The sequence below is a fragment of the Fringilla coelebs genome (genome assembly GCF_963513975.1).
Source record: "Fringilla coelebs genome assembly, chromosome: 1".
Lineage (NCBI taxonomy): Eukaryota > Metazoa > Chordata > Aves > Passeriformes > Fringillidae > Fringilla > Fringilla coelebs.
Window position 1 is genome coordinate 106661971 of NC_140028.1, and position 25041 is coordinate 106687011.

General features: G+C 38.8%; 1 protein-coding gene across 1 annotated transcript in view; it reads left to right on the top strand.

Annotated features, from left to right (window-relative positions):
* The window catches only part of TBX20 (T-box transcription factor 20), a 35618-nt gene extending 20981 nt beyond the window's left edge, over positions 1-14637 (top strand). The window contains exons 7-8 of the mRNA XM_084207634.1: positions 8462-8571; positions 12891-14637. Of these exons, the coding sequence (XP_084063760.1) occupies positions 8462-8571; positions 12891-13231 (451 nt within the window). The 3' untranslated portion in view covers positions 13232-14637. The remainder of the gene's footprint in view (positions 1-8461; positions 8572-12890) is intronic.
* The last annotated feature ends 10404 nt before the right edge of the window (positions 14638-25041 follow it).

A 25041-nucleotide genomic window follows, 5' to 3' on the forward strand; every position in this document is an offset into this window, starting at 1 on the left:
TTAGAGACCTAAAGAAATTAAATTAGTCTGGAGTCAGTTACTGCACTAAACCATCCAGTAATTGGATTGCTTCTTGTAACTGATTGAAAACAGCCTCTATCTGTAACAATATAGGGAGCTTTTCTTTATAGTAGATCTGAGAGAAAAACACATCTTTTTATGACATGATGACAGAAATTGCACTTTTTTAACCTAATTGAATATGATTTTATAAATATGTGACTGTAACGATTTCAGGCTTCCCATTCTAGATTTACGATCCTTATGTAAGAAACTCAAGCTGCAAATGCCTTTAGGATTAAATCTGTTGGCATTGTATGTGTTGGAGTTGAAATAATATATATAAAAGTAGTGAAATTTGCATGGCAGTAGAGGAGGTAGGCAACAGCAATGCTTTTGAAATGCCCTGTGTTTTCTTTTGTTCCTGTCTAAATACCATAGAATGGTTTCCTTTTACTCATAGCTATATGCAAGTCTTTAAACTATCAAAAAAAAAATCTTTGGTGAGTTTGGGATATACTGAACTTTTTGTAGGATGCAAGGCTCCCGTCACAATCAACCATTTCCCCACATTATTTGTGGTAATCTATTAATAGCAAGGTGGCAGACTTTATCTGAGGCTACTGGGATTTAGATAAATTTCTGACTCACCTTTTGATCTTTTTACGTGGTATTTACATCTCCTCTGCTATAAAACGGCTCCCACTGTGGTTGGGGATGAAAAAAATTGAACATTTAGCAGCAATTACCAGAAGATGGAGCTTAGCATGCTGTGGGATGCCAAATCGAGTAATGAGGCATTTCTGCTAAAGAAAAAACTGTCACGGGCATAAAGGATGCAGAGGCAGAACCCAACAGATTAATTTTTTTTCATCTTGAGTCTGACTTTATCTTTTGAGTTGTTGTGAAGAATTAGCCTGTTAAAAATAAATAGATTGAAAAAACCATCATAATTGCATACCATTCAAAAAATCCAGTGAAAAAGGTGATAATTTCAAGAGCAGGAGCCAAGTATGTGATAGGCAAGTTCAGGGTGTGGATTTTTAATATTTAAGGAGAGAGTGAAATGAGTATACCCATCTGCACAAGTCCAATAATGCTTCTGGGATACTTCAAGAGGAAATATGGAAAAGTATGGTTGCACACCCAAGTAATTTTAGGCAGAGAAGGGAAGGATAGGGGGATGGGAAAATTAGAGAGCAGCATCCCAACTGGATTTGCATGGTAATAAAATTCCATATTTTCCCCTGAGGAGCTTCATCTCTGAGATGTGGAAATACATCACGCTGGCTTACAAGGCTGTAAGCAAAGTTCATGCTAATGCCTGGATAGGGGCACTTCCCTGCTGAAGGAAGGAAAGTGAAGGGCTGAGTGCAGCCGTCCTCTCTCCCAGCCCTTCCCTGCTCACCCCACTGAGCTGCCTTCTTCCCCATTCCTATTGTCTACTGCTGGTCTAGAAGAACTTCCCAGACTCTTGGAAGCCCCCTGCCAACAGCCAGGAACATATGCAGGCTCTATGACCTACCCCACATCCATGGTTAAGTAGGGCTTTGTCATAGTTTTCCAATAAGTCAAACTGCCAGCTGATCCTTTATTCTCAGCAGCTGTCAGTCTGTGAATGTCAGCAACCAGCCATGAGATATCATCTCTGATGTTTAGGTTCAGACAAGAAAAGAAGTCCTGAATTTAGGAAGAAATACCAAGGACTCTGGCATCTAAACACCTGGTATCTAGTGCCAGTATTCCAGATGTTGCTGAGGTTACTCCAGCCTTCAGCTGCTGCTCCAGATGGGTGGGTGGATTGTCTCTATCCTCTGCATCATCCCTTCCAGAACACTGCAGGTTGCTTGGATGCCTTAGCAAATCTTGAAAACACTACCTGCCTATGTTTAAACACTTGGATTCTTCCCTTCAAACCTGGTACATCTGTCTCTGCTTGTTGTTAGCCAGGCAACTGTTCCTTTTCACCCAGCAGAAAGCCCCCCTGTGCCACTTAAATTCTCTTCAGTTCCCAAGTTTTTAAGCACTCATATTCTGGATCATTTTCCATTTACGTTTTCTGTTCTCTATCTTCTTACTTGTGCAAAATGGCATAAAAATATTATTCTAGTTGTTTCCCCTCACCTCATGCAGATGTAATGTGGGCATAAAAGGTGGGGATGATGTCAAATAAGATCTATGGTTTCCACCCCAGAGAAAAGTTTTCCAGGACTTTCCCCTACAATTCCACAGAACACCTCTGTACTCACCTCTCATCCTTTGGTTACAGTCAGAAAGAAATGGTTGCTCCACTGGGTGAAGTGGAGCTCATGGGGCTGGCTATGTAAGATAGTTTTCTAATTTTTATTTGCAATTGAGAGAAGTGGTGTGAGTATATTGGTAACTTCATGCCCCTTCTTCATTATTTTTCCCATGCCATGGCTTCAGCTAGGCTTTGTCACATCCATGCATATTTCAGCTCATCTACAAGTGCTGGATTTTTACTGAGTGGGTGACAGTAAACATCATTGTGGAGGTACACTTGTTCTTCTACAGTCATCAAACCCTAGATTTTTCCTAATTTAAGACTCATTTCCCTTATTTCTTGTACAAATTCTTGCAGTAATGCATCCATCCAACACTTGCCCAGCAGTTTTGACTCTGTGTGAAAGTTTTTTGCAGCTCTGGATGAGTTTTTGGGCCAGGTCACATGAGCTACTGTAGCCTGTATGCCTTGTTTTCTCCCTGGTTGGTTCAGTTGTAACCTAAGCAGTGGAACAGAACTACTTTGTTCTGCTCAAGGATTTGGACCATACCATGGACCATCCTCAACCTGAACTATGTTCCTGTGGTCAGCCTCTATCTACCAGTAGGAGCAAGTATATGTAGAAAATTAATGTCTGTATGTTTGTGCATATGTAAAGTAGCAAATAAAAGCCACAGGTACATAAAGGCTGAGTGATATCTCAACAGTGGTTCTGACAGCATAAGTTGTTCACTGGTAGCTGCTGTTACAGAAATCAATTTGCTCTTCCTGCTACGTCATTTTGGTTTTTCGGGAGGTGAGTGGTTTTTGTTGGTTTTTTGGGGGGAGTTTTATTCGTTGGTTGGGTTATTTTGTTGGGGTTTTTTTTTTTTTAGAGACTTGTTTTTAGCACTTGTGTCTTGGACAAATTAGTCATCTTTTCCCTTAAAAAAAGTCCTACTACAGTGCGACTTCCGACAAGTTTATTTTTGTGCCTTCTCAGCCCATTTATTCCATCTGTCTTCACCTCACCTCACTTCTGACATCTTCTGTTATCTGGGCTTTCTTCCAAACATACTAACTGGCAGCTACAAAAAAAGGAAACCTTTGAAATGCAGAACTAAAGAAGTCATTCAGGCTGCAAACTGATAATTCATACACTTTATATCCTGTTCTGTTCTGTATTTTTCTTTTTGTTGGAATGGTCAAGCAAAACACGATTGTCAGTTTTACTATTATTTTCCTTCTTTTTTTTAATTTTTTTTTTTTAAATTGACATTGCCTTTCCTTGCAAAGAACAAGAAAAAAAGTAGAAAAATTCAAACCCCATGACACCAGGCACAGGGAGCAGATTCTGGGAATATCCTTGCCTTTCTGCATACCTAGCCCTTGGATAGCAAAGCGTAAACAAAAAAAAAAAGTTAATAATAAGAAGCTTTTCAGTTCTGCCCTGAATTTCTTACCTCTTGTAGCCATTTCTGAAACAGTAGCTTGTGCAGAAGACAAAAATTCAGAGTGCCTGGCTCAGCCACTTGCTCCTTCTCATCATGGTTTGACTTTAGCATGTTGCCTTCTAAGAAGCTTGATCCTGACTCCCCCTGGAAGGGATGGCTGCCCCTTTCATCAAACTTCACCCTCTTTGTAGCCATGGTGTAGATCTGAGATTGATACTGGATGCCCTGGTTCCAGCAAGCTACTTCTGAATCAGCCTTCTTGACACCTTCACCAATGCTAAATATATTGTCTTAAGCATTTTTGTCCCAAAGGGAGAAGGTAGGCTTCAATCTCCCTTCTGCCAAACTCAAAATCAGGGTCGTGGTGATCACCAGGCTGCTGTGCATGCACAGCTGAAGTACAGTCATAGCAAAAGGAGCAGAAAAAATGACATCAGAGATGCCTGCTCCCACCTACAAAGAAGCCCTGTTCTTTCATCTTGATTAAAGATCCTGCTCAGGGTAATCTGGGACTTTATCATCTCCTGAGAGAACTTCTATAATCTGGGTTGACAGCAAAAGGAAGTGAGCACCCTCACACAGAGCCTCAGCTACTCACCAAGCCAATTCTGTTCTCTGCCCTCTCCCAGCTCAAATCCATGACAAATCTTGGGTTTGGTCTGTAAAGTGTTAGTGAATAATTTGTGAGCAGCATCAGGATTTTCCCACCTTCTTTTGGTCCTTTGAGGCTACTCTGTACATACAGGGCACTGTATACACACTGCCCAGGGCACTGTTACCTAAACAAGGCAAAGACTTGACACAAAGCACCCCTAGCCAGAAGTTTTGTTTTAGAATCGGTTGCCAGCAGAGGCAAGAAGGAAAAGTTTAATCAAGAGGTTAGAACCTGCAGAATAGCAAGATGTTCCCTGTGCACCCTAAACCCTTTCTAATAGATGAATTCTCTCAGCCTTTCATGTGCTTTGATTTCAGGTTCAAATTTTGCTGTTTTATTTCTTGGACAAAGGAGACAAGTGCTTCATTCATAATAAGGTTTTTTGACAGGGCTGTGCTTTTGTTGGAATGCAGATTATTGGGATCAGCCAGAGCTCCTTTTCCTATTATCTCTCTTCACATTTGTCCTTCCTTGCCTCTTCTCTGTGGGTGTGCTTGCCAATACGAGCTTAGTTTTCTCCTTTCCCTTTGGCACATGGATCATTTTCCTCAAGCAGCTTCAGTCCCTAACTTGCTCTTCTCCAGCCTGTCATCTCCTACTACTATCCAGTTGTACACATTGCACAACTTAATCATAGTAATATATTGTGTGTATTGATGCTTTCCCCTCCTCTGGGTATTTCCAAGATATCTGTGAGTTGAAGAACAGCATGGAAGACCGAACTTGTTGGTAGACCATGCAAAAACATTTGACAGAAAGAAGACACCTTTCCTATATTCAACTGGCAGCTTGTGATCTCTCTCAGAACAAAGTTTAATGCTAATTTCTTGCTAATAGAAGAAACAGTAGAGTTCTTAAACACATTAAAAGGTAAAAATTGTTGGGCCCCAGTATTAGATAACAAGTCTCTGATCTCAAACAAAGAAACAAGACAGAAATTCAGTATTGAGCTACTGGAAGTCACTTTGTTCTTCAAACAACATGTTTACTGCGGAACAGTGCTGAAAAACTAGCAAAGACAGCTTTAAAAAAACCTCCACCATATTCTTCACTTGCTATTTTTTAAATTAATGATAGACTCATAAAGCGGCAAATATTAATTTATGATTCAGTAATTTATAAAACTATTTCCATAAATCCTTGGAACCACATTGAAATAACTGATGTTGCATACAGAACTATAAAGCCAGAGGAAATAATGTATTTCCCTTTTAGTAGTGTTAGTGTTTGTGACTTGAAAAAAATGTATTTTATTAATCCACTCTCCAGAGCACCATATTTGGGATAACCTAAAGGGTTCATACTTCCAAAAGGAGAATTTTCAGAAAGATTTTGAGATTTAAGTCCCTTTTGTACCCAGTGGAAACAAGGATACAAGAAGGAATCTGCGTTCCAGATTGCCAGCTTTGCTCCTGCATTTTGAACTAGATTTCACAGGCACTTAAGTCTTGTTGTTAAAGTTTTGCTTCCTCCTACATATCTGTGCTGGAGTGAGTCCTAAGGCACCTCTGTCTCTAAAGGGTGGAGTAGGTTAGTCTCCTCTTTCCAACCTATGTGGGAAAATCCAAATGTTTTTATAGGTTAAATGAATTGCAACTGCTGCCTTCTCTATCCAGACTCAAGTAGTGTTCTCTGAGGATGGAATATTGCAGCATGGTGCAGAGGGCACCACACCCTTTTCCTTTGAAACACAAGGGGAAGGAAAGACTTCTGCTCTTGTTTTCCTAAGTAGAAGAAACAGTGCTTGGAGTATAACTCTGAGATATGCCTTTTGAGTGGAGAAAATACGCCACTTCTTTTTTTTCTCCTGTTTCCTTTTGCACACTTGGGTGTGCTCAGCCTTTTGCACTTTGTAGGTCTGTTTGGAGGTTTATATGCAGTGTGTGTTGTATGTGGAAAGAAGAGGAGCCACCTGGAGACTGTGGGGGCAGGTGCCTAAATTCTGGTGTGAATCTCAATGATTTGCACTCAGGATGAGAGTCACAGCCTCAACCTCTAAAATGAAAATTCAGTAGGTGTTTTGTGATTATAGCATAAACAACCAACGTGGTTAGTCAAGATAAGCTCATACAGTTTTGAATATTTAATCTCAGCTGCGCAAAAGGAACTGTTTCTGTGAGATTAGTTGTTTTCCCTGATCCAAGTTTCCACATTCCCTCTGCCATAAAAACCTTTGCCTCTTGTGCCGATGAATGAGATTAATCTTCCAAAACCTTTTCCATACTATCTGCAACACTACAGCATAAAATAAATAAATAAACCTACCACATAGTTCCCTGGTTTCAAACTTTGCAGATTCAGGGTTCACTAAGAAGTCATCTCTCTTTTTCCTTTAAAAGAAGACAACCATATAGAATAATAGAGTTCTCTGTCTAGCATACAAACCCATCTGGAAAGAATTTAGTCTGCAATAATTGTGGGCATTTGATTTAGCTTTAAATCCCTGTAGGTAATTCAAATGTAAATTTATTGGGGTGAGTTTATCCCCAAGCCGCCATTGGATCCAATGTTTTAGAGGTGAAATTGGCCCACTGTGCTAAAACTACAGCCTGCATTGTTTCTGTTGCATCAGGATATTATTATGTGCTGTAATATCTGCTGTTATAAGCAGACCCTTACTAGAAATAAAGTCAATAGAGACAATACAGACAATCACCTGTATTAAATTTATTTTTCAGACCTTGATAGACTAGTAATTCTTGGATTATGAATATGTTTATATACCAGTATCTAAATCACTCAGACAACACTGGTCTAATTTTTTATTCTGTTATGCTGTACTCATATGAAATAGCCCTTTTGGTCAAGTAAAATTCTGTGCATTTCACATTCTGCTTCAGAAGAAAGTCTAATGTTTCAAGAGGCATTCAGCACATAATGTAAACAATGCCATCTGTCTTTTTCTTTGGAAAATCTTCTTCAAGATAGCCCTGATATGCCTACTGTTTTCAATCACTTAAAAGGCAGTAATCCAATTATATCATCCTCTATGTAGGAACTGCCATTGCTTTCAGTCCACTTCCAGTCCTGACACAAGTAAATCACTTTGATAAGATCCTCTTTTTATTTATTTTTTTCTGAGAAGACTAGCATAAGTAATGATGCCAGCGATAGTCCAAGGACAAAATGACCATAATGGACTTACTGTAGGAAAGGAAAACATATGCCACTGTGATTTATCATGTTACTTGAAAAATATTTTTCCTTGGAATTTCTGGAACAGGAGCACTCTCTAAGCAAAGGGCATTAGCAAGTATGAATGGACAAATGGTAAATTCAGACAAAACCTTCCTCAAGTAGCAGATTTAAACAACTATTGCTACTTAGATTTCTTAAACAGGAACAGAAGGTCAAAGCCATTTTGGAAATGTGCCTAGGTCATTTTCATCTTTGGTATAATGCCACATACTTACATGGAAATGCGCTTGGAATGTGTAAGGTTGGATCTTCCTTACAAACTACTAAGGCTTATCGTGCAGATATGCCTTCCTTCTATTTAAAAATGGTTTGGGTGACTCCAGTGATTTGTGCTACCAGCGAGGCAGGGGCCTGGCAGACACAGCTAACCTCCCAGAATAGATGTGGCACGAGATCAGTAGTATCTGCAGACTTCCTGCTACAAACTGCCCTCCACTGTGATGCTGAGAGAGCACAGTCAGAGCTGAGCTGCCTCTGGACACACCTATCTTTGCCCCTGCTTTCAGAAAAAGGGGAAAGCAGCAAATGAGGTGGTCATGTGCGATGCAAAACCTTGTTTGAAAGGAGCTGGACCACAGGTGTCTCTTTGAACCCAGACTCATCACTCAGCACAAATAACTGCAGAGTTTGCATTTTCAAATTTATGAAGAGCGCTGGTCTGATATTCACTGGCTGAGACCACATCCAGGAAGCACAGTAGGAAGTTCACTCTGTGAAGAAGCTGGTAAGCAGTGATCCCCAATATTAAAAAAATGTAGGCTAAATCTGGCTTTTCCAATATCGTGCTATGAGGTAAGTCTTTTTTAAGCAACTTTGGAGAGCCTGTGTGAGAAAGCTGTGATCTGGACAGGAAAAGGCATTGTATTTACCTTAACAAAATAGGTTGCTGCTTAGGATGGTATTGATATATTAGGTTGTTTCCTTTTACAGAGAAAGTGTGGAGAGCCTTATCCAAAAGCATTCCTATGCTCGATCCCCCATTCGGACCTATGGAGGAGAAGATGATCTTGGAGATGACAGCCAGGCAACACAAAGCAGAGGTAGGAAAACATGCTCATGATGTAAACTGTGGTGACTCAGTTATGCTTGAGAAAAGCAGGACCACGGGCAGTACCTAAAGTTGGTACTCTAAAGCATTTCTCTGGTGTGTCTCTCTACCATGAAGTCATGTAATGAAGAAGAATAATTGTTACCTTTTGTCTCTTTGGGATATCTGATGTGCCCACAGCACTGGTGTGGGCAGTTCAATCCAGGAGGCCATTCTAGAGACAACCATATAATTTTTGCCATCAGGAGAGAATTGGTTCTGCTTCCTCTTCAAGATGTCTGCAAACCAGAATACTTCATTACTGTGGTGCTGAGAACAAGCTAACACTCCCCATCTCTTGGCAGGACTTACTAGGTGGGCTCTACACCACTCGTAAAGCACCATGCAGATGTGCCACTTGCTGCCCCTCCAGCCTTCTGTGAACAGAGGACTTAGTTCTAACCATCCTCAACCAGCCTGTGGTTTGCTGACTTTTCTTCCTCAGGAAGAAAATTTGGTAGCTCCCTAAAAAATTGATGTTTAATTGTTATCTGTTAGTCTCTTAAAGGTGCTGTTCCTGCTGAAGCAATTAGCCCTAAATGCTTCATCAAACAATTTGTCTGCATTAGCAGCAGCAAAAGTAGTAACAAGACAGACTTGATCTTTGCGGGGATACTTACTGGAGAAATTGCATCTGTCATAATTAACCACTGGAAATAGATCTCAAACCCTTCCTGTAGGATTGCTGACTAGCATAAACTTGTCTTGCATTATAGTTTGCACGTTGACTTTGTGACCTGCCTGATATGCCACAGCCACTTGAGGTAAAGCAGTTCTATCTGTCTTCCGACTGGCAGTGCCCTTGTCTTGTCCTCTAACTTCATACAGTGCTGCTAAGATAACAACATTCTTTCTGGTCATGAGCTATTTGGACTTGTGCAGGGAAAACACACTTATTTTTAACCATGAGTTGCTCTTCAGCAAAATGTGATTAGGTGGGCTTGTTTTTACACATCTATTCTAAGAGCAGGTCCTTAGATTATGGAGTTTCTCAAGCAACTTCTATGATGGCACCTGCTATGGTGCCATCCTTTCACATAGTTCTGGGGAATTACCTTGCTTCATGTCAACTTAGACACTAGGCCAGCTATTGTTGAAAACAGTATTAAATTTTCCATTGCTGGAAGTGCTCAGAGCAAAGCACCTTCTCTTCAAGAATTAAATTTCTCCCTAGTACGATGTCCTCCCTTGGGAGCGACAAAATGAACCAGGTGTGAGAGCTGGCCGTTAAATCTCTTCAGAAGAGAGTCCTTAGAAAGGTGTCATGGGGGATGTACCACTTTATTACAATTAATTTTATGTGTAATAAAAGGGTACAGTCCTGCATTTGCTTGCAATATGGCAAATGAGTAAGCGAGGAAAATTGTGAATCATGGCAAAGAACTTTTTTCTAATCTGGGAGCCATATGCTACATGGGACGTGAGTGTTCTGGGCAACCAGAGACATGCACAGAAGGTAAATCATAGTGCTCTTACACATGAGTAACTGGTACTGCCTTTGCTCTCTCTTTAGGTCTAGTTTCCTTAAATAATGAAAACTCCTCCAAAATACAAGGAGAGAAACAATGTTCTTATTGAAATTCCATAGATATTTTCATTTCTGCCAATGAATTTTAAAACTGCCTTGCATGCAAAACTGATGGATGTTCCCCCACAAAGATAAGGGTTGAGAGCCAAATACATATGTATTGCTGGGTGGTGTGTGTTACAAGCTCTGTGAGACCTTGATTGCCTCAGAAGTACTAATTCCCTTGGTGGTGGCAAAAGTGGTATGTGGAGTACTAAGCTGCAATTAGAGACCAAATCAGCTGGAACAGGAAAGGATGCTTGAGGAAGTTCCTTGTGAAAATCATTGGGCAGTTAGTGTTGGAAGGGACTGTTAAAGGTCATGTAGTGCAAACCCCCTTCAGAGAGCAAGGACATCTTCAACTAGATCAGGATGCTTAGAGCCCCATCCAACTTGACCCTGCATATTTCCTGGGATGGGACATCTGGCCCCTCTCCGGGCAACCTGTGTTTCACCAACCAGTGTTTCATCACCCTCACAGTAAAAAATTTCTTTTCTATATCTACTCTAAATCTACCCACTTTTAGTTTAAAGCCCGTACTTGTGACAGATCATTGTGAAAAAACTGTTCCCAGCTTTCTCATAGGCTGCTTTAAGCACTGACAGGCTGCAATTAGGTGTCCCAAAAGTCTGCTCTTCTCAAGCCTCCACAAGTCCAGTTCTCCAAGCCTTTCCTTATAGGAGAATGTTCCAGCCCTACAATCATTTCACAGTCATTCATAGGAAAGAATCAGATACCTCATTCTGCATAAAACAAAGAAATAAATAGCAGTGATAGACTTGGTAATTACCTCAGCACCCTCCCAGAGCATTCTCTGCTCAGCAAATTTCAGCCGTCTAAAGATGGAAGCATCTAACCTACAGTACAAGGTGTCTAATTCCAAAGGAATTAACAAATAGGAAATACATAAATTCAATGGAAACTCTTTAATCCATAATTTCTCTGTGCCTGTATTCACACACATCCACAGGATTCATAGTAGCCACCTGGAACAGAGCCAAATGAAAACTTTCTGGGCAAATCCAGATTTGCACCCTGCTTTCCCTGTAGTGCAGTAATGCTCGGATACTCTCTTTGTCAAGGGTTTTTCTGTGGTCTGTGAGTAATGTGTCATACTTAGAGGTTGGCTCTGGATCCTAATTTCCCTGCAGTTAGGATTTGGTTCAGTGGCAGGACCAGGATTTGGTTCAAGTTTATCTCCACTGCTAAATTGGCACAATCTATTTTTCTTGTTACTGGGCTGTTTTACTTGTTGCATTAAGCAGAGGAAAAATAATTCATGGCTTGGAAATATATCCCATAAGAGATTAATGATTTTTTAAAAAAAACTCCCAACAATATACACTTTTTATTTCTGCTGTTTTTTTGCTTATAGTTTGGTTTGAGTATATGGCTATGATTGGTTACTTTACTTAATTCCAGTAAGTTTTCCTTGATGGATAGACATCTTCATATGTTTTCATTCTACAGTTTGGATAAACCTCCCTTCTTGAATTAGATTTATGAAACTAGCACCTGTTACAAAATTTGTTGTCTCAGAATGTTTTGCAATACTGAATTGAAATTATATTTAATCAAATACTCTTTCCAACAAATTTATTTGCTAAAGTAAGAAAGCTTGTCAAGTAAGAAAATGCATAAGAGACAAGATTTAAATTACAGTTTAAAGAGGAGTACAATTAGTTTATTTATAGCATTTTGTTGTATTCTCCATTTCTGAAAATCAGACATATGATGATGACCAGATGCATATAGGAACTACAGAGATGAAGGACAGCACAGTCATCAGATTATTTTAAAATGACCATGTGTAATTATCCAAACAGATTATTGTTTCCCCAAAATTTTACTGTCAACATAAGTAATTCATTCTAATTTTAAGAAACCATTTATTTTTATGATTCTTCAATCTTCAGTAAACAAAAAGTAATTTAAAGAGTTGGAAGATTTGTGGAAATAGGTTTTGAAACTTTTCAAATTAAACAAACCCAAAACAGAATGACAAACAGAACACTTTTATTTGATCAAAAGTAGATAATTACCTTCAGAGCAAGTTCTGCACCTCTTACTATGAATTAGCACTGGTGTTGTTTATTAGAGTACTGTACACAGTTGGAAAAACAATGAATACTTTGACATTTATGTTTTTAGGATTTTTTGCTCTATATTATGAAATAATCAGGTTGACTGGAAAGATGTAGTGTTGACAGGGTTTACTGGGATTAAAAAAAATGAAAACTTGTAGAGCAAATTACATTTTTCTGCATTTTTGCCACACTTAAATTTTGGGAAAAAACCCCCAAAACAACAGTTCTACTAAGGATCTGTTGTAAGAATCTACAAGTATGTCTTCAAAACAGGGATGTAATACAGTGAATTTCCATGTGAGAGTAGATATGTCAGTGTTTAGAGGCAGCATTACAACGTGCTTCAGTGTTTACTATCTAAAATGTTCAATGTGCAAAGCTGATTTCACTGTTGAAACCGCTGGAACCAGCTTCTGAAAATGGAAATTTGTCTAAGACGGGGCGATAAAGGACAGCAACAAGCAAATAACATTTTAAAGACGGAAGTATTTGGGAAGTTTTTCCAATGACAACTGGTCATTGAAGCCAGGCTTGCTGTGAAGGACTCATTTTCTCCCTCTTTGTTACTTTACCAGTTTCATGTGCCAATGTTAGGTATTCTTTCTCTTTGCTTGCAGGGTCAGCCTTTACAACATCTGATAACTTGTCTCTCAGTTCCTGGGTTTCCTCTTCAACCAGTTTCCCAGGATTTCAGCACCCACAGTCTTTGAGTGCCCTGGGTACCAGCACTGCATCCATAGCTACACCCATTCCTCATCCAATCCAAGGATCTCTGCCTCCGTACAGCCGCCTGGGAATGCCTCTTACACCCTCTGCTATAGCCAGCTCCATGCAAGGTAGTGGCCCCACTTTCCCATCCTTCCACATGCCAAGGTACCACCATTATTTCCAGCAGGGTCCTTATGCAGCTATCCAAGGACTGCGCCACTCTTCCGCAGTGATGACACCGTTTGTATGAGCGGCGTGCGGCAAGAGGAACACGAGATTTTAAATGTGCAAGTTTGCTACGACAAAATACAAGGGACCTTCCTGAAAGGCCTGTGGCAGGAGCGCTGAACTCATGACAAACCAGCTAAGAAAATGCATTGTGGATACAGATTCCTCTTTTGAGGGATCACAAGAAGAGAGCATGCAGCTTGGAGCTGCTCACAGATCTAAGTGTAACACAGCCAAAATGGATCCCAAAGTCCCCAGGATCTTTGGTCTCGTGCAGCTTGTTCCAAAGGTGCATTATACCTAGTGGAGAGAGATTATCTTTAAGCAGCAGTGTACAAACTAATTGTCTATAGGTCTTTTTTCATATGCTAGATGAATTCTAAAAAAGGCAATACTCTTACTCATCTTCATCTCTTCTTGTGACTGATGAGCATCTAAACAGAAAAATGTATTGCTACAACTTTGCGCATGTTTTAGGCTATCTCAGCATAGATTTGCTGAAAACAGGACAAAGTGGAGAAGACCACTGTCCTTTTTAAGACTGGCATATATTCACCAAAACCAGTATTCCTTAGTTGCTACTATAATCACAAAGAGAACGCTATTTACAAGTCTTTCTTTCTTTGTTTGTTTCTTTCACAAAACACTTATTGGTTCCAAAAAAAGAACTGTGTTACAGGACTGTAGTAGTAATAATGTATTCTGTCCTTCAGTCTAAAAAGGAAGTTTGTCCTATATCTGAGGAGGAACAATTTAACTGTCGGTTAAGATATAATGAAGAGAAATTTTGATTTGGAAAAATCTGTTGCTTAAACTTAGAAACCCAAGATTTCCAATTTTAAAGCAGTGCTTGTTTGCTGCTGTGCATGCCACTGAAGACCTGTTTCCAGCTGCAGATGTGTACCAAGTTAACGCAATTTCAGGCTAGATCAGTCTAGAGACTCTCTGGGACAAACTATGATTAATGGACTGGTATGAGTGGCATTGGAATATCTTTCCACTTGTTCTGATTTTGTTTGGTTTGGTTATGGCTGTTATTATAAAAGGCATCAGCTTGGCCAGGGAAAACCAGTTTTTTCATGTCCCACTGTAATGGTGGAGTTTCCTTGGAAAAATATCAGTACAGGACTTCACACAAAAGTTGTTTTAAATTAATGTCTGACTTTTTTCAGTTAGTATTTGGGGCTCTCATTCAAGGTACTGTCCCCTTTTCTAGTATGTTGTGTCTGATGCAATGGAGGAGCTATAGAGGCATAAGAAAATAATGACCTTGTCTGCAGAGAGCTAGCATGAATCCTTTGCACTACTGGAAAGAGCACCAGTGTGATGTTGGTTTTCTGTGTGGCAAGAGCTGGGATTCCACTGTAAATATTAAGTTGACACAGAGTTTCTGTGTCGAGTTGCATCCCAGCTATAGATGATAATACATCTACTGACAAAAGAGAACTAGCATATATAATCTCATATATTACAGATCTCTGTAGAGCTGGAACACAAAACAGACTTATTGTCCTCTGCTTTTCACCATTCTGGATTGGTGTCATACGGTAAAAAGCGGAGCGCTGAATCACCTACTCCCATCTCTGCAAAGTGCAAGGCAAGGCACATGCCTCCCACAGGAAAAGACCATCATTATGTATTTTCTAGTAGCTGAATTCAAAATCTTCTCAAGTTGGCCATTTCAATCACCTTTTCAACCAAGTTATCTGCAAAATCACCCTAATTCCCCATTAATCACTATTGGACCTGCTGATGAAAACTGACCTGGGTCAATTTGCAACTCCTATGCTCTGTATGTAAATAAAAAGGAAAATTTATTTACAATTCAGACCTACTACAAGGAGTTCCATGAATTAATATAACAGGCCAAGCTCTGCAGTATTTAAATGGCTCAGAATCAGACACTGAATTTGTCTTGGTGTACCCAAATATTAGATTTTGCTGTAGGTGATCAGATTCACAGGAAAAGTGCATGTTGCAAGACTGTGCCTACTTATAACTGGTTTTGAGATAAACCCCCTATTTTTCAGGAAATTAGGTGATACTGACCCTACAAGAATGTAATTCTTCAAGTAAACATGACTCTACAGAAACAATAATTACAGAAGAGGTTTGGAAGAAAGTTTTCACTTTGGTTGTTTGACTGAAGAGTTGTGTGAAGATCCTAGGATGACATGCACTAAAGCCTGTGGGGAAATTCTGTTTCTTTTATCTGGTTCCTTCTGCAGCTTCATTAACATATCTGGAGTTCAGGGGATATAGCTAGGTCAAGAACTCAAGCCAGTAGTTCCAGTAGTTTTACTGTTGATACTTCCTTCAGGAAAGGATCAAGTGAGTAGGCCACTTTTTTATGAGTCCAAAAACAAGTTTGAAACAGGTGGGCTGATTTAGGCATGCTGATCGAGACACGGTCAACATGTGACATAAAGGCTGCTCATACATCACCTTCCTTCATGAACCAAATTCACAGAAATAAACTGCACAATCTTCTCAGCCCTGTGCCAGTCACTGCTCTGAGAACACCAATATTTGGCATGCAGAAATGCCCCTTATACTGTCTCAGAGCAAATTCTCCAGGCTCTTTCTGGAGAATGAAACTGGATTTTGACATCTTCATTTACAAAAAAAAAAAATTAAATGAAAGAAAAGAGCTTTCCACTACAAATGAAGTATGATTCATATATGAAATAACATGGCAGTAGGCTGTCTCGATACAAAAACATGGTAAAGCCAACTCCTCTTCCAGATTTTCTCTGATGAATTTTGTATTACAGATGATGCAGAATTATCTGTCAAAATCTACAGCTTGATTTTTCCAGCCAAACCAAGTCTCTCTCATTGGGCTCATCCCTTCTTGTGCTTCTCTCTGATGGCTTAATTTCTTTGCAGCAGCAACCCACTGGGTTGCCCACTAATGCAAAATCACAGGCAGGTCCCAAGCAAAGGAATGAAGCCAGCTCGGGACAGATTTCCCCGGGAATGAGATCAATAGGTATGTCCATAGTGAGATATGTCCATTCCTCACTTCCTCTTCCTTGCCCTCACAGTCCTACCTACAAAACCTGTTGCAGAGATTTGAGGTTAAAGGGATTAAGTTCACAGAGGCCACAGGATGTCCAGTGAAGATGTCTTGCCACCTCACAATGTTTCTGCTCCATGTCCCCCTCACCTTCCTTTAGGCCTGGGGAAGTATGGGAGTGATTCCAGGAATAAAATTTCTACCCAACTGAAGTCAAATGGAAATTTATTGACTGCAATGGGGGCAGGATTTCATTGCACACTGTCATCTAAAAATGAAGTCTGGCAGTAGGAACAGTGATTTAAATTACAGCAACAATATAGGAACAGTACAGGAAAGATTAAAACCCAAGTACAAATCAGCTTTAGCCCTGAACTCACAACTGGAAGAAAATAAATGTGAATTTGTAATAATTGGTTAAAGAGTAAAATCACTTTTGAAAAAAAAAAAAAAAAATTATCTCCACCACTTTGACAATAGCCCAGTAATTTATTTAACGACTTGCTGTACTGCTGTCAAAATTGCATCACTTTCAGGACAGAACATCTGTTGTTGGTAGATGGGCTAGGAATGCCAAATATAATCTAAAATTTATTTTCCAAATACAATTCACGTTTTATATCCCATGAGAAGTGCTCTTCACCTTTATGAGCTTTTTTCTTGGCTCAGAAAAATGGAGCTGGTTTATGTTGTTTGATTTTGTTTGGTTTTTTTGGGGGGGGTGAGAGCTCTTTGCCTTTTTTTAAGAAGAGTGGAGAAAACATGCCTGAATATGCTTTTCAAAGACAATGATAAGATTTTACTTGGAAGTGTTCCAAATATTTTTGTGTTTTTCCTGTATTACCATTTTATTCATAGATTGTCAACACCCTCCAGTCTTTAATCCAACAAAAGCATCCCATATATTAACAAAACTGATTTGGATGTATTTTTCTGAATATTTTTTCTTCTACTTTTGGAGCCCTGAGAATCTAAACATAAACACTCCCATTTTTAATTTATCTCTTTGGTTTGCAGCACTGCTTTGTATGGCCTGAGGCACTGTCAAAGATAGCAAATGAGTGCCACTGGGTTTCAGTCGTACTCTTCTGGGTGAAAACTGAATAACAAGCATAGACCAAGTAGATAAAGGTAGAGTTCCTTATGGAAATGCTTCTTCATGAGTCCAGGGATGGTAAGTTGTATGGTAGCTAACATGCTTGGTACCAAAACCTTCAGAATGCAATTGCAGAATTTCTCACAGACAGTTTTACCCACGGAGGCCAGGACACTGCATCAACGTGTACACATGTAGAAGATGTTGCCATTTCCAACATCCAGCAAACACTAACTGGCACTTGAAAAGGAACCTTTTTTAACTGAAAAGCTGTTGGGCTGGTAACTTGATTATGTAGTACATCCTCTTTATATGCCTGTACTATACAGAAACAGATATATCAATGCCAATTTTTGCAAAACCTTGGGATCATTTCCAAAAATGTCAGTCAATATAAATTGTGGTAATTTACTCCTAGATAAGGGTAAAAGCAACAGTGAGATGAGTGTAACACTTATGACTTCTTGTCTTGAGGAAGTTGTGGCCACAGTGCATATACTCATAATCTGCAGGGGGATGACACTCACTTCAAAATTAATTTTGATTTTAGTGAGATTTTATTCTCACTATTCTTTACAGAGCATTTCTGCTGCAGGAGATGTGGTTTCTTTATTAACCATCTACATACTGGCCAGAGGATTTATGTATCAGTCTGTAATAAAATGTCCTTGCATATAATCTCTAGATTATCAGATGACAACTTCTTTTTCTTTATTTTATCTTTATAAGAGAAAACAAAGCAGTGAATTAAATAAGCTCTGAAGTAACTTTTTATGATAGTTTAAGGACAAAAAATACAGTTTGCTGTATTTTACCTTTAGCACATTTAAACAATCTTTTTTCTTTTTAACTGTACCTTCAGAAACATGAGGAAAGATTTGGTTTAAAAATAAGGAAGGTAGAAAAACTGGATGTAGCCTCTTTAACAGAATGTACCACAGTTCTTCTGTTTGCTGTGTTGACTTTGTTGTTTATATTGCATTGCGTGAGCACATTCACCATGTACTGAAGTGTGTGTTTCTGTGTATGGGGTGGGGGTAGAGGGAAATCTTTTTATGGAAAAAAAAGTTGTGAACATAAACTATGAAGCAACATCTAATGAAAAGTTTCTTTTTAAGTGCAATATATTTATTTCTGCTAGAAATATAATATCAACATTATGTAATATTTGAAGCATTAAATGTTATTTGTAAACAGCTTAAAATTATATATATATCACAAAAACTGTACAGAAGTGCAAATGTGTGGATATTCAGTTTCTTTCATTAAAATATTGGGTGTTTTGATATATCATTCTTATTTAGCCAAATCTTTCTGCTTCTGTTTTTTTTTCCTCTAACCAAGTTGCTGAGGGCAGTGGAACTAGTCACAGGTGTTTCTGAAAGTACACAAAATTTGTTAGGGCTGCTCACTACAAAAGGTGGTCCAGGGCTTGGATTCATATGAAGTGATAGTTGTACTGTAATACAATTGTAAATACAATTGTAGGTTGCATGGAGTTACATGAATTATTTCTTTTTCAAAATGCTTTGCAATCATATTCATAAATCTCCTGGGTTTGCCAGCAGAACTCAAATAAATGGCTGAAATAGAGGGTTCTCAGGGTCCCCAAAATAGTAAATACAGACCTAGGAAACACAGTTTAAGAAGAGAGTGGAATTAGCTCTGTTAAGTCAAGAGAAGTGAAGAATGTAAAGAAGTGGGGAGTAAATTCCTCTGCATAAATGCAGCAGGCTTTTTATTTAAAAGGATTTAATTTCAATTATAATAGCATATTTTAAAGCAAGAATTACCTGAGACTCTATCTAAGGTATTCAAAGAGGAAAGATAGTGACACACAGTACAGGATTAGCTACAGAGTATAAGGAGCAATACCTATCATTCAAGGTCTTTTAGAACAGGTTGAACATGCACTGCTCAAGAATGATGTGATTAAAACTAATCTTGCCTTAGGACAATCAAACGATCTCTTGAGGTGCTTCTAAGCTTCCTACAAGAGCCATCCCTTAAAGCAGCTTCTGACAAAATCCTCATGTTGCTCCAAAGGTTTTTGTTACGCACCCATAGTATATCTTGCTCCCAAATGAAATCAGCTGCTGGGTGTTTTGCAACTAGGTCACAAGATCCCTGGCTTGCCAAGAGGCTCAGTGGGATGGAAGAGCTGTGAGGTTCCAAGGAACAGTAGCAGCAGCATCTTGGTTTGCAAATGTAAGCAAGGAGATAACAGCCTCAGGTAATTCAAATCTACCTTGAACTATGCTAAATTGCAACCAGGCATGAATGTATCTCATTAACATTTGGAATGTATGAAAATTAGGACAGATCGCTGAGTTGGTAACTCCGTATGAAGCCTTTTGTCTCTGCATTATATTTTTATGGCATCTTGGTAGCGAAACACCTGTATTCTCTCATGGATATTCAATGCTATGAAAGTCTTTTGCTTAACCTCAGGCTAAGGGGGCTTTCTTGATTACAAGTAACACCGAGCACGTGCGCTGGCACTTTCCTGAATCAGAACTATTGGCTGTGCACCGGTTCAAGACATGGATATGCCAATGGTCCCATTGAAATCAGCAGCCTTGCTTGTGTACAGCTAAATCAGTGCTCAAGCAAGGCAGTGGCTCTCCAACAGCAAAACTCCTTGTGCTCTGCAGAATCAACACCTTCGGGAGCAAGCTGTCTGTGCAACAAGCACCTCTATGACTGGAGCCTTTATTTGCTGTTTTCCAAAGAGAAACTGGGGGATTAAACAAAAATAAAGATTCTAAACTGTCTCCTGGTAGGGTTACTTTGAAGAGACTGATGAGTAGTCATGATGACTGTAGGCTGCATTGTGTATCACATTTAGAAAAGAGATTTATATCCAAATTATCTATCTTGGAGATAAGCAGTGCAGAAAGCAAATTGTTCTGAGAATGCTATTTTCTAAACTTCCTGTGCAGGAGCACAATGAATCCGTGATTTAATGGTATACTTGAAATACAGAGCAATAAACAATATTTTGAATCATGACCATTTCAAATACACATAAAATATTAAGATTATACACCAAAAATTCAATATATAAAAATTAACAATAATCACTAATAATAACTCTAAAAATTGAACTGACACTGGTCTAATGTTCAGTATCTTTATTAAAGTTAGTCATTGGGGTTGGTCAGTGAGGTTCCAGGCACCTTTGCAGGGAGTAGAAGCTGGTCCTGGTTCTCCAGAGTAACAACCAGAGGAACCAAGAAAAATCTATGGGGATGCCTATCAGAAAAGTTGGACAGAGAAGTTTTTTTTGAAGAGTAGGATAATAATTTCTCCCCAAGTAGAGAGTATTAGATGAATCACCACTGTAGCATTTTTAGCTCTGTTAATATAAAATATAATTTGACAATAAAACACATAAAATTTTAGTATTTTTAAGGCTTTTTAGGATGGAAAATAGGTCTATTGCAGGAACTGCACTGACTAATTTGATAAATTAAAATCAAGCAACAATTCTCAAGCAACAATTTTTGCCTCCTGCTTGACTTAGAATTGTTTTTATTGCCATTGTGAAGCCCACCAGGAATATATGCAGTAATTTTGACTGGCTTTAGGGTGTTGTGGCCTAGAGAATCTCCTGGGTTTGAGTCATGTTTTCACAAACTCCATGAGCACCTCTTTCAAATGTTTGTGCTCTCCTGTGTTTGGGGAAGGATAGTTGCAGAAATGGTTGTGAACTGAATGCTTGTCTTTCAGATACGCAGGGAGCACTCAAATAGCTCTTTGCCTGTTCAAATTACCAGCAATTGTAGAATAGCTCAAAGAGTAAGATGAATTAAAAAGGGAAAATGCTTGCAGCTGAATCTGTAATTGATGATATTTGGAACAAATAATCCCCCAAAAGGTGGAGGTGATAGCAGTTCCTTGAACAGCTGTGGCACTTCTCTATTTAGCTGCTTAATTTTGGTCAGCTGTTCTGAGAGAGTCAGAGAAGAAACAAATTATATACCAAAAAACCTGTGTCAGAAGTCACCAATTTAATTCCATTTAATTCCTTTCACATCATTTAAGATGCCTTAAGACAGAGACACAGGTAAAAAGACTTTGTCACTTCAAACTGGAATGATTTCTGTGCTTTTTACCTGTGTCTCTGTCTTAACGCATCTTAAGCAATGTGGAAGGAATTATATGGAATTGGTGAAGTTCATGCTGTTGTTACTTCTATCTGCACTGTCTTCCAGTCAGCTTCTAGGGACAATGCATACACAATTTTAAGTATAAATACTAAATCATTTAGGTTTTTGTGTCATCAGAAACAACCCTTTCTTTGAGTTCTCACAGAGGTGGAGTAAATTGTGATGCTTAAACTGGCAGTCTGTGCTTCATAGGGGTTGCTGAAATTGGACTGCTTTCAATCAGGGTTTTCTCTATTGAAAATTCCACTTGATTTTCTGAAACAAGAACTCTGTGGTCTTCACTGGTCTTCACTCTGGTGTAAAAGTGAGTGTGGGAGAGCAGTTTCTGTTTCTCTTAAAGACACGGTTGATACATTATCACAAATCAATTATTATTTCTTCCTGTGCTCTCTCATGGATTGATCCCAAGGCAGCCAAAGGAGGAATTACTTTTTATCTTGATGCAAATTGTTGGTTGTAAGATTTGCATTGATAAAATCTGAACATGTACTGAGGGCTTTGGAGTGGAAGGCTTCAATTACCTTCCCTCTGAATGTCATAGCTTTCTGACTTGAGACACCAGTCATACAACTCATCTCCAATGGTGTTACAAATAAGTTAGTAGTACTCAGGGGATTTATCAGCCTGACTTTATTTAATCTCTCAATTTTCAGTTAACATAGTCACCTCAGTGCATTTCCAGAGGATGATTAGATTGTTTCAGATGGTTAAAGACTTTGGCCTTCCTTGCTCCTTCATTTTACAATGCACTAGGAATTTTGTACATTTTTGACTCAACATATAAAAGGCTAACACTTGTGCCCCCATAATTTCCTTTACAAGGCTTTAAATACCTCTGAGTTGCTCTTAAATGAATTAATATGTGTTGTAGAGCCTATCTAGCACTTAAGACAACTTGGCAGGGTTTCCAGTAGTTCTGGACAGACAACTACTTGTGTTTTCAGTCACAGAAAATGTTTTCTTTCCTATATAGCTGATGAGGGCAAAGACTAACAAGGAATATTATAGGCTGAGATTTCAAAGCCATTACAAAGGTAGATAAACAGCTCACACTAATTTTAGCAAGACTCGTGTTTCTGAGCCCTGTTCAGAAAGTCTTTGCTAAAGTATTTGTTATTTTAAAAGGTTTATGGTTTTTTTCAGAGACCAGCCTAAACATTTTAACATTTGTTCCTGAATTATTTTAAAGCCTCTTTTGCTCCATGCCATAATATCATGCCTTTGTTCTTCTGTTCTTTCAACCTTGGCCAAACTGTTAGAGAACACAGGGATACTTCCTTTCCATTTGCTAATTCAATAATAGGAGAACTCATGTGAGCTGAAGAGGTTAATTTACTTTTTTCTTTGTGGAGTTTTGGATGTGGTTGATTTTTGGGTTTTTTTTTTTTTTTGTAGGGTCTATTCTTCAGAGCTTAGTTCTATTTTGCTTTGCTTATAGAAAAATAGTCTATATATTTATCTCAGAGGCAGAGTTGCCATCATGACAATATACCCAAAATTGAATTTTGCTGTCTAAAATTTGAGGGATGGGCTTGAGCTGTCTTGACATAAATCAGAACGTAAAATGACACAGAGAGGCATCAGATCAGCACACTTTTACCACTTCCAGGAACTCTCACCCTGCTCCTGAGCAGCTGCTGCCATTCTGCATGCAAAACTTCCCCAAGACCAAAAGCAAAATGTTTTCCTCCTCAGGGCTTTGGTATAGGCAGCAAAGCAGGCACCAGGTTTGGGACTGGTTTGTCCCCACCTTGCCCACAAACACATAAACATGCAGAGTATTTGATGCTGAGGAAGTGCCTCGTCAGCTTGTGCCTAGAGCAACTCAAGGCTGTGGATTCCCCGAGCGATCTAAGAGCCCAGAACCTGCAGGGATCTGCAATGTACAAGGCTCTCCTTCCCACACACAAAAACGTATGGCTTAGAATATTTTTAACACTTGTATTATTCTGGAAATGTGAATCCACAGTGCAGCTGCAATGAGATGAACATTTTCACCAGAATGGACACACTGGAAAATCCAGAAAGACGTAAATAGCAACTGTCCGGATGCAACAGCAGAAATAAATTGGAAGCTGATCATAAGATCCAAGTGGGTATTTAGAGTTAGTGTAAATAGAAATACCAAATTAAGCAAATAACATGTAATTTTGAGATGAATTGCCCTATGTGCCAAGCACAAAACTTTGCACTGACTATGCAGAGCATGATAACATGAGAATAGGGCAGACATTTTAAAACCTAAAATCACATGAGAAACTGCAAACCACAAAAAAGAATACTAAAAGTCACACGTGCAATGTGACCGTAAACAAAACTGCAATATGGTTAAAGACAACTCTAGCTTAGAAAGAAGGTTTCCATAACATGGAACCTGAAGGAAAACCAGATCATACATCCAAATTTCAGCTATACCAGATTCTAACTGAAAAAAATTTTAAAAAGCACCAGTGTAAGCATGCCTAAACACAGGAAATATGAATGCTTACTCTTATTTTTGTGTTAGAATACACTGGTAATTCCCTGTTTACTGCTTTGGCTCTGGAGTATGTCCACATAAAATAAGTTGCTCAACTGTGGCTTAAACCAGTTATCCAAATACACAAAGACAACAAATGGGATGGCAATAATGGATTTCTGCTTTATCTGGGATTCATGGCAAGTGCTGAACATGCATCCAGATGGAGAAATAATTTAGAGAAGACGAAAAAGATCCCAGGAAAGGAAACAGAGAACTGTGTATCATCTTCATTTAACTAATGAAAGCCATAAGAATTAATAAGAGCACCAATCGGTTGGAATAAAATTGAGAAAAGAAAGAGAGGTCTGCAAAATTTCCCCCACCATTGAATACGACATACATAATTTCACAATGAACAATGACTTCATTTTTGTTTCTCTCCACACTTCACTGATGTTGAATTAACCAATGCCTTAAAATAGATTTCTCCATGTGAAGTCACTTTGAAAATTAGCCTTTGAATGAAATGTTTCAAGCTAGTGAGGAAATCACAAGTTAAAAAAAAAAGCAAGCCTTTGCAAAAATGGTGATGGTCTGCGCTTTTGCTAATAAAGAGAACCATGATTCATAAACATGAAAAAGTTCAGGCATAAACCTGATTCTGTAGGTACTGTGGATCTCTGTGATGGGAAGCACCAGAGCAGGGAGCCTGTTTATTTAACACAAGTGTGGTTTCAGCTGTTTCAATTGGATTTCCTTATTTGTATATACAATATATTATAAACTAGTTGTTCTTGCTCCACTCAAACCCACAGTATTAGATATCCACACGTAGAGCTATCAGGTAGAAGAGTACTTTTAAATTTTAATATGGGATGGCTATTACCCATAATCTAATTTTAAGACTTAAACATTTCAATTCAGCATTAGGGAAACCAACCTTTTCCACTTCAAGGCACCCTCTGATTTTTCTTTGGTAATTTTTCTATGAATTTTGGGTTGTTTCACCTCGTGTTGCTATTAAAAGTATGGACATGAGAAACAGAATTTCATGAGAACCCCACCTTCTACTAAAAAGAAAAAA